We start from the raw sequence: 10,484 nt of genomic DNA on the forward strand, positions 1-10,484 counted from the left end.
GGGTGAGGGATAAGAGGCATGGGAAGGGCTGAGGGGCTTGGTGAGGGTTAAGGGGAACAGTCAGGACTAAGCTCTCACGAGTAGCTCTGGTGCTGTTGACGCCGCCGAGCTGAGCGCATCTTCTCAAAGCGGGCCTCCATCTCCTCCAGCACTCGAGGTGTGTACCTGACAACAAGCTTCACAGTGCCTTGAGCAGCCTTGAGCAGTTCCACCGCCTTCTCATGCTGCTCCCCTTCCACACTCTGCCAGAGGGGAGATCCCATCCAATCAGGCCCCCTTGATCCAGCCTAGCCCAGGCATCAAAACCCCCTAACACTTTTCCCAACCTGTCAGCCCAATCTCTGCCTTCTCTTTGCCATGTGACCCTCTCTGGGCAACAGCGTCCACATCTGTATAATGGGGTAAGGTGGAACATAGTTTAATCTGATGGTCTTTAAGACTGGTAGCTCTTCCTCTAGGTCCCTCTCAAGAATTTCCACTGCCACCAACTAGAGGGCTGGATTACATGATGCTGAAGCTCCCTCCTGGACCTACATGCTAATGTCATGCCTAAGGTCAGCCCTTCTCCAAAGAGCCTTCGTTGACATCACAGACCTCTTCCTCCTCCAAACCCTTCCCACGAGAACTAGAATCAGGAAACTTGGGTGGCAACTGATTCAGCTACTGACTCCCTAAGTAACCTTGGGTGAGTCATTACTCTGTCTGGGCTTCAGTATCCCCATTTGTGAAAGGAGAAGGGAGAATTTAATGATTGCTAAATCCTTCCGAAATTCAAGGGCGCTTGTCCTCCTCTTCCATGTCTCGTTCTAGTCTTCCCAATCCATCCCCAGCCTCTTCCTCCTGGCCCTGGGAACCCCACCCCCACAGTACCCAGGCCCTTGGGGGCTAGAGGCTCACCACTCCATTGACAGAGAGTAGCTGGTCCCCTCTCTTGAGGCCACCATGTCGATCAGCCACCCCACCAGGAATGACTCGAGAGATGTAGATGGGGGAGTTCTGCTCTTTCCCTCCCATGATGTTGAAGCCCAGGCCTTCATCTGTCCTGGGCAGTTCCACCACTCGGGGGTGGGCATGGCCTTCACTGGCAGCAAAGGCTGCTACTGTGGCCTAGAAGGGACAGGAGCCAGAGGTCCCTGAGGGAAAGTTGGTGGCCCTAGGAGGGGACTCCCTGATCCTTGAAGGTCTACAAACTCAAAAAGGAGATACCCAGCTCTTGAAAAGGTAGAGAGCTGAGGAGGCAGCTCATTGGCCTCTGAGAAGATAGGGATCTGTGGGAAGGGAGAAATGGGTGCCTGAGGGGACAATGGCATGGGAAGGGAAGCCTGGATCCCTGAAGAGCTGGGGGATTGAGAAAGAGGACATTCAGGGGCCTGGGGGTGGTGAGGGACTAGGAGAGGGACCGCTAGGTACCTGAGGGGATAGGGACCCAAGGGAAGGGAAGATCTTGTGGGAGGGGAGAAGATTCCTGGGTTATCTGAGGAGTGGGATATAGGGAAAGCAAAGGCCTGGGACCCTGAAGGGGGTGGATTCACCTTGGCTGTGGCATGAGCCCGGATCTCTGCACTGCCTGTGATATCCAGAGTGTCATAGAGCTGTTCATACACCTGAGGAAGTGGGAACTGTCAGGGACACAGAGGGGCAGTGTCCTAACCCTCAGCTCACTCTAGGACCTGAAAAACACTCAGAAACTCCAATGCTCGTGGAGTCGCAGGGTAAGCAAGCTGCTGACAAATGGTCGAGCAGCCTGGCCTCTATATAGACATAGGCCCTTCCACTCAGACCAGGGGGAGGTAGAGACTGGAAGACAGAGGATGGGGGGACCCAGGTGTCCCCCCTCCGTGTACCCTTCCTGAAAGGGGAAGGGAACAAGCATTTATTGATAAGCTCTAGGTGAAGCGCTTAACAAATAGGATCTCATTTAATCCTCACAACTCTGGGATGTAGGGGCTATTATTACCCCCATTTTACAGTTTAGGAAACTGAGGTAGACAGGGGCTAAGTGACTTGTCCGGCAACACAGAGTTAGTAAGTATCTAAGTCACGAACTCAAGTATCTCTCCTCCCTGCACTCTCCGCGACCCAGGTGTCCCCCGACCCTGGCACCACGAGGGACGCAGGCAGCGCCCCACCCCCGTAGGAGGTAGCTAGAGAAACTACAGATTCCAGCAGCCTGTAGGCTGAAGAAGCTGGGGAGGGGGCTTGGGTGGCGCGGGGCTTGCTGGGAGTTGTAGTCCGGCCCGCGAGAGGGGAGCTGTATTCAGGTTCTTGCTCACCTCTCGGATGGCTGAGCAGAAACGACTCTGCAGGACTCGCTGGAGGGCCTGCAGCTTCTGGGGGGGGTAGCTCCCCGCTGCGCTGGAGCCGCTCCAGGAGCTCCACTGCCCGGGACACGTCTGTGGGGGGACAGAGAGAGAAAGAGACAGAGACTCCAGGAGACAGAGAGAGGGATCGGGGAGGTAGGGACAGGGATGAGGGAGGCAGAGACAGGGATGAGGGCGGCAGAGACAGGGATGGGGGCGGCAGAGACAGGGATGGGGGCGGCAGAGACAGGGATGGGGGCGGCAGAGACAGGGATGGGGACGGCAGAGACAGGGATGGGGGCGGCAGAGACAGGGATGTAGGAGACAAGCATAAGGATAGAGGAGGCAGGAGCGGATGAGAAAAGGACCGGGACCGATACACAAGCGGACCCAGAGAGACGCACAGGTAAAGAAATAAAGGTAACAGGAAAGAGAGGGCGAAATGGGGGCGGGAGGGAGGAACAGAGAGATACCAAGAGATAGGGAAAGAGAGAGATAACAGAGATGGGGAAAGAGAGATACACAAAGATACAGACGCACAGAGACCCGGAGAAGCAGAGACATGGAGATTGGGGGGAGGGGGGAAGCGGCAGAGGAAGGGGAAAGGAAGACATATAGAGGAGACGAAGAGAAAGGTGGGTGACAGAAATAGAGAAAGACAGAGAAAGCAAGAAGGACAGAGCTAGGGAGACGGGGAGAGAGCCCCCGAGAGATAATGAGAGACCGGGAAAGACAGGTACACGGAGACACAAAGAGAGAAGAGCAGAGCGGATTTGGGGTTCCCCACGGATTCCCGCTGCCAGGCTCACCCCAACATTGGGACGGACCCCTGACCCGCCCTCGCTCGGCCCAGCCCGGCCTTACCCCGTTCCAGGCCCAGCGGCTCCGCGAGCGCGGCCATATCTGCGCCTCCGCCGGGCCCCGCCCGCCCGCCCGGGACCGGGGACGGAGGGACTGACGGAGGGAGGGAGGGACCAGGAGGGAAGAAGCCCCGCCCCCTCTCCGGTCAGGCCCGCCCCGGCCGGAGATGCTGCCTGCCTGCCTGCGGATCGCTCCAGCCTCCCTTGACCGCACCCCCGCAGCCCAGCCGGGCTGGAGTTGGCCGCCCGCTGTCCCCTGCTTCTCCAGGCTCTCAGTACTGTCTCTTCCCCTTCTCCCCACTGCCTGTTCTCCTTCTCCCAGCTGCCCGTTCCCCTTTCTATCTTTCCTGTTCCTGATTTCCTTGGGGAGTTTCCCCTTCTTTCTGCTGCCTGTCTCCCTTTCCCCCCTTTCCATCCTTCCCCATTTCCGCTTGAGCTGTTCCTTCTCTCCCCTAACCCTTGTCCATCTTGCGGGCTCCCCCTCTTCCCCCTGCCCGTCTGCCCTCTCTCCACGGGTCACTCCTCTCTCTGTCTCGGTCACCCAACACTCTCCCTAGTGCTGTGTCCGCCCTCCCTCAGCCTCTCCGTTGGCTGCCTATCTGCCTGGCTTCCTGTCCTTCCCTCCCGTCTCCGTCAGGCTGTCCTCGTCTCCTTCAGCCCACCTCCTCCTCGCGTCCTCTCTCTTCGGCCCCAGGGGAAAGAAACAGGAGCTAGGGATGGAAAGTGCAAAGAGGCTTGAGGTCAGGTGAAAACCCCTCCTAACAAGCTGAGCTGTCCAAAGTAGAAGTGAGCTGCCTTCCGAGGCAGTGAATTCTTGGTCCCTGGGGCTTCGGCAGAGGCTGGTCCGCTGCTTGTTGGTATGCGATAGTGGGGATTCCTTTCAGGTATGAGCAGCTGAGGTCCCTGCCAGTTCTCATTCCGTGATCTCCCTCCCATACGTCTCCCTCTTCCCTCTTCCAAGCTGTCCTCTGCCGGCTATCATCTCTTCATGCTTGTCTGGCCTCTCATTCCTTCTAGTTTTCTTCTCCCTCTCTGTCCCCACGGTACAAGTATCAGTGGCATCTACCCCCTTTCTGTCTGTGCTTTCTCCCCTTGCCTCTCCTCTTCCTTGCTGATCCTGTCTTCTCCCTTTTCTCTCCCCTGTCAACTCTTCTTTCCCTCTCTCCTGGTCAGTCCTCTGCCTCCTTTCTCTGTCGTTCTCTCTTTCTGTCTTCTTTGGCTTGACTGTATTTGTATCGCCTCAGGCTCGTTATGGGCAGCTAGGTGGCACAGTCTTCAAGTCAGGAAGGCTCATCTTCCTGAGTTCAAATCCAGCCTTGGACACTTACTAGCTGTGTGATCCTGGGCAAGTCACTTAACCCTGTTTGCCTCAATTCCTCATCTGGAAAATGAGTTGGAGAAGAAAAAGATAAACCACTCCAGTATCTTTGCCAAGTAAACTCCAAATGGGGATGTGAAGAGTCAGACGCAAGGTTCACTATAATGCCTGACACATAAACACTTAATAAGGGCTCATTCATTCTACCTTCCTGTTCTCGCTCCATTGTGACTTGTTTCTTCCTGTCTGCCCTCTTCCTGCCCCAAAACCTGTTGTTTTTCTCCCTCTCTAGGGAGACCTGTCTTCTTCGTATTCATCTCTTCTCCCCTTCCTATATTGCTGTCTCTCTCCACCTCCTCCCCACTTCCTTTCCCCTTTGTCAGTTTCTCCAAAGTTGTCTTCCTAAATTTCATCTGTTTGCCAGTCTTCTACCCACAGACACCATCTTCTTGTCTTTGTCTATCTGGCCTCTCATTGGTTCTATCTCCCCCAGCATCTCCCTGGTTTTGTGTCCTCTCCCCACTCTGTCCATCTTCTTCGTCCTCTGTCCATCTGTCACAAAACCCCAGACTCTTACAATTGAAAGGCCATCTAGCCTTGCCTGTGCCAGCACAAGATTCTTTTCTGCAATATCACTGACCTTGATGACTTCTAGAAAGAGGAACCACTCACTTTTTCCATCCCATTTTTGACCCTTGAGACTTAATACCTTAATGTCTTTCCTTTCTCTCAAACCGAAAACTAAGGAGGTGTTCACATATACTTAAAAAGTGAACAGAACCAGGAGAACATTGTATATAGTAATAGCAACATTGTAACGAAAAGAAACCGTGAAAGACTTAGCCATTCTGATCAAGACAATGATTCAAGACAATTCCAAAGGACCCCTGATGAAAAATACCATTCACCTCCAGAGAACTGATGAACTCTGAGTGCAGATTGAAGAACACTTTTTTCAGTTTATTTTTCTTGGGTTTTGTGTGCTTTCTTTTGGAAAACATGGCTAATATGGAAATCTGTTTTGAATGACTTCACATGTATATTTAATATCATATTGCCTGCCTTCTCAGTGGGTTGGGGAGGAGTGGAAAGGAGGATGAGAATCTGGAACTTAAAATTTTTAAAAATGAATGTTAAGGGTAGCTAGGTGGCACAGTGGATAGAACATCAGCCCTGGATTCAGGAGGACTGAGTTCAAATCCAGCCTCAGACACATAATACTTACTAGCTGTGTGACCCTAGGCAAGTCACTTAACCCCCTAGCCTAGCCCCCCAAAAAAGAATGTTAAATTTTTAAAACATGCAGTTGGAAAATATTTAACAAAGCAAACAGAAGTAATTTTTTAAAACTGGGGAAAAAAGAAACCCCTCCTTGGCCACTACTTCCTTATATGTTCTTTTTCCCATTAGAGTTTAAATTCCTTGAGGGCAAGAACAGTTGGATTTTTTTCATATTTGCATTCCCAGTGCTTAGCACAGTGTCTGGCATATAGTGAGCCCTAAATCAGTGCTTAAAAAAAGTTTAAGGAAAATATTTAATTTTGATATCAACATCAATAAAACAACAACAAGCAAAAAGATAGTGATCTCTGGAATGAGGCTTCTCTCCTTCACTTTCATTGTTTTCTTCCATCTTTCAAGCAATCTGAGAGAGGATGCAGCACCATGCCAATGACCCCACATAACACATTATTTCACCATTTACAATTCATCACCTCTCATTAAATCAGATTCTCCTAGCGCTTACCACGCTTTCTTATTTTAATTTAGATACCCTCAGAAATTGCATTAAATTGCTTTCGGGATCACTGCCAAGATGTTTAAAAGATCAAGAAAAGGCAATGAACTGAATTGGTTTATGAAATACAAGGGGAGATTTTGCATAAACTCTGAATCCAGAGGACTGAAGATGCATAGCCATCATAACAGCTTTAAAGGGGATTAAATCAGCTTTGTTTTAAAAGTATTTGTTTTGAAAATATTTATTATTTCTTTCTCCCACCCCCTCCAAGTTGAACAATAATACAGATACCAAAAAGGGAAGAAAGAAAGAAGGAAGGAAGGAAAGGAAAGGAAAGGAAAGGAAATCCCTCATAACAAACATGGTAATAGCCCCAAAACAAATTCCACATTGGCCATGTCCGAAAATGTAGGTGGGGAGCATGATTCATCTTCAATCCTGTGGATTCATAGTTTATCATTATGTTCATTGATCTGCACTCTAAAGTCTTTCAAAGTTGTTTTTCATTATAATGTTGTTGTCATTGTGTAAACTGTGCTCCTGGTTCTCCTCACTTTACTCTTCATCTGTTCAGAGAGGTCTTCCTACTTTTCTCTGAAATCATCCATTTCATCATTTCTTATGGCACAATATTGTTCCATGACATTCCTATACCAGAGTTTGTTTAGCCTTTCCCCAATAGGTGGACACCTCCTTCATTTCCAGTTTGAGGCTACTACAGAAAGAGGTGCTACAAATATATTTACTACTTATGATTCTTTTTACTTCTTTCTTTGCCCTCTTCAGGGCATAGGCCAATAGTGGTATAGCTGGGCCAAAAGGGATGCACAGGTTGGTAACTTTCTGATCATAGTTTCAAATTATTTTCAGAATGCCTGGAACTATTCATAGTTCCTCCAAGGGAGCACTGATTTGTCTGTTTTCCCAAAATCTTTCCATTCATCATTTTCTTCTTTTGTCAGTTTTTGCCAGTCTGATAGGTGTAAGATAGAATCTCAGAATTGCTTTAGTTTGCATTTCTCTAACTATTAATAATATGGAGCGTTTTTATATGGTTGTTGTATGTTTGTTCATACCCTTTGACCAAATATCTATTGGGGAATAGCTCTTAGTCTTATAAATTTGAATCACTTCCATATTTATCTTGGATATGAGACTTATCAAAGAAACTTGCTGCAGAGATTTTTTTTCAGGTTAACTCTTTCACTTACAACTCTAACTAATAGTTTTGTTTGTGCAAAACCTTTTTAATTTTATAAAATAAAAAATGTTTTATTTTCTGCAATCCTCTATCCCTTGGCTGCTCATGAACTCTTCCCCTAGCCATAGATCTTACAGGAAATTTCTTCCTTGCTCCTCTAATTTACTTATGATATCACCTGTTGGCGGTCTAAGTTTCATATCCATATAGAGTTTATCTTGGTATATGGAGTGAAAAGTAGATTTATACCTAGTTTATACCAAACTGCTTTCCAGTTTTCCCAGCACTTATTGTCAAATAGTGAACCTTTTCCAGGATATTTTAGGATCTTTGGGATGATCAAACATTATATTACTGTGTTTGCTATTGTATATTATGTTCCCATCCATTCCAGTGATCAACTTCTCTATTTTTTAACTGGTACCCAATAAACTGGATGATCACTGTAGTAGAATTTGAGATAAGGTGCCTATCTCTTCCCTCCCACTTTTAAATTATTTCCCTTGACATTCCTGACCTTTTGTTCCTCTATTAAATTTCATTTTTGGTATTTTTTTTGCCCCATAAAATAATTCTTTGACAGTTTGGTATAACATTGAATAAATATATTTAGGTGGTATCGTAATTTTTATCATATTGGTTCGACTAACCTGTGCATTTTGTAGTTGGATTCATAATATTTCTGGCTGTCTCCTAGTAGTTAAATTCCCAAATATTTTTATACCTCTTGTAGTTATTTGGGGCAGCTATGTGGCACAATGGATAGAGTACCAGGCCTGGAATCAGGAAGATTTCAGTTCAAATTCGACCTCAGACACGTACTAGCTCTATGACCCTGGGCAAGACACTTAACCCCTTTTGCCTCAGTTCCTCATCTGTTAAATGGGGACACACTGGAAAAGGAAATGGCTTCTCAAAGAGTTCAGCCACAAAAGGAAGGAAATGGGGCAATAGTTAAGAGGGAATAGAAGGATTGGGTGTGATTATTTTCTGAGGAAAAGGGGAAGTGTGGGTATGTTTGTAGGTGGGGACAAGTGGCAGTGGTGTAATTTCTTCAGGACATTTTTGTAGGCCTCGTGGCCAGGACATCTTTTTTGGGGGGTTTTCCTTGGAGTTATTTTGGGGTTGCTTTCTTCTGGGGGGCTTATCCCCCAGGCATCTCTCAGTCTAAAACACTTCCTCAGAGTGTTCAACATTTTCTTTGGTTTGTTCATCTCAGCAGCCGCAACATCTGGGTTCAGGAACTTGGGTCCTGCTTCAGTCTGGCACTCTTGAATGGAATGGGCAGGCCCCATCTCATCTAGAGAGAGGTGGCCAAGGCCAGGCCCTTCTTTTCTCAGTCTTGTCTTGCTTTGTGCTATGCTGTGTTTAAGGCCTAAGCAGCCTGGATGCTGCTCAGGCTCCTCCTCTACCATGGCTAGGACTGGGGCTTTTCCTTTTCTTTTCTACTTAAAGGTATTTTATTTTTTCCAATTACACATAAAGATAGTTTCCAACATTCACTTTTATAAGAATTTGAGTCCCCTCCCCCATCCCCAAGACAGCATGCAATCTGATATATTGCAATCATGTTAAATATATTTCCACATTAATCATGTTGTGAAAGAAGAATCAGAACAAAAGGGGAAAAAAAACACAAGAAAGGGAAAAAAAGAGAGAAAATCGCATGCTTCAATCTGTATTCAGACACTACAGTTCTTTCTCTGGATGTGGATAGCAATTTCCATCATGAGTCTTTTGGAATTGTCTTAGATTCTTGCATTGCTGTGAAGAGCCAAATCTATCAGAGTCAGTCATCCCATAATGTGGCTGTTACTGTGTACAATGTTCTTCTGGTTCTGCTCACTTCACTCAGCATCAGTTCATGTAAGTCTTTCCAGGTTTTTCTGAAGTCAGCCTGTTCATCATTTCTTATAGCCCAGTAGTATTTCATTACATTCATATACCACAACTTGTTCAACCATTCTCCATTTGGTGGACATCCCCTCAATTTCTAATTCCTTGCCACCACAAAAAGAGCTGCTATATTTTTGTACTTGTGGGTCTTTTCCCCTTTTGAATGATCTCTTTGGGATGCAGACCTAGTAGTGGTCTTGCTCAATCAAAGGGTATGCACAGTTGTGTAGTTATAGCATTATTATAGCATATTATAGCATAATTCCAAATTGCTCTCCAGAATGGTTGGATCAGTTCACAACTCCACCAACAATGCATTAGTGTTCCAATTTTCCCACATCTTCTCCAACATTTATCATTTTCCTTTTTTTATCATATCAGCCATGGATAGGTGTGAGGTGGTACCTCAGAGTTGTTTTAATTTGCATTTCTATAATTAATAGTGATTTAGAGCATTTTTTCACAAGAGTATAGACAGCTTTAATTTCTTCATCTGAAAACTGCCTGTTCATATCCTTTGACCATTTATTAATTCTTATAAATTCATATTCCTATAAATTCAACTCCTTTTTCTATATATTTTAGAAATGAGGCCTCTATCAGAGATGCTGGGTATAAAAATTCTTTCCCAGTTTTCTGCTTTCCTTCTAATCTTGGTTGCATTGGTTTTGTTTGTGCAAAACTGTTTTAATTTAATATAGTCAAAATTATCCATTTTGCATTTCATGATGTTCTCTGTCTCTTGTTTGGTCATAAATTCTTCACTTCTCCATATATCTGTCAGGTAAACTATTCCTTGCTCTCCTAATTTGCTTATGGTCTCACCCTTTATGTCTTAATCATGTACCCATTTTGACCTTATCTTGATAAAAAGTGTAAAATGTTGGTCTATGCCTAGTTTCTGCCATACTATTTACCAGTTTTCCCAGCAGTTTTTGTCAAATAGTGAGTTCTTTTCCCAAAAGCTGGAGTCTTTGGGTTTATCAAACAGAAGATTACTACAGTCATTGACTACTGTGTCTTATGTACCTAACCTATTCCACTGATCCACTGCTCTATTTCTTAGCCAGCACCAAATAGTTTTGATCATTGCCACTTTATAAGGCGGTTTTAGATCTGGTACGGCTAGGCCACCTTCCACCTTCTTTTGCATTTGTTTCATTAATTC

The 10,484-nt window shown here is 46.2% G+C and overlaps 1 protein-coding gene across 1 annotated transcript in view; it reads right to left on the reverse strand.

Annotated features, from left to right (window-relative positions):
• Positions 1–3,201, reverse strand: part of LIN7B (lin-7 homolog B, crumbs cell polarity complex component) — a 4,835-nt gene extending 1,634 nt beyond the window's left edge. Inside the window, 6 exon segments of the mRNA XM_027859305.1 lie at positions 79–242; positions 898–1,107; positions 1,533–1,604; positions 2,274–2,339; positions 2,341–2,393; positions 3,165–3,201. Coding sequence (XP_027715106.1) covers positions 79–242; positions 898–1,107; positions 1,533–1,604; positions 2,274–2,339; positions 2,341–2,393; positions 3,165–3,201 — 602 coding nt within the window.
• Between the last annotated feature and the right edge of the window lie 7,283 nt (positions 3,202–10,484).

Source organism: Vombatus ursinus, unplaced genomic scaffold (assembly GCF_900497805.2).
Source record: "Vombatus ursinus unplaced genomic scaffold, bare-nosed wombat genome assembly UNPS02014165.1, whole genome shotgun sequence".
Taxonomy (NCBI): Eukaryota; Metazoa; Chordata; class Mammalia; order Diprotodontia; family Vombatidae; genus Vombatus; species Vombatus ursinus.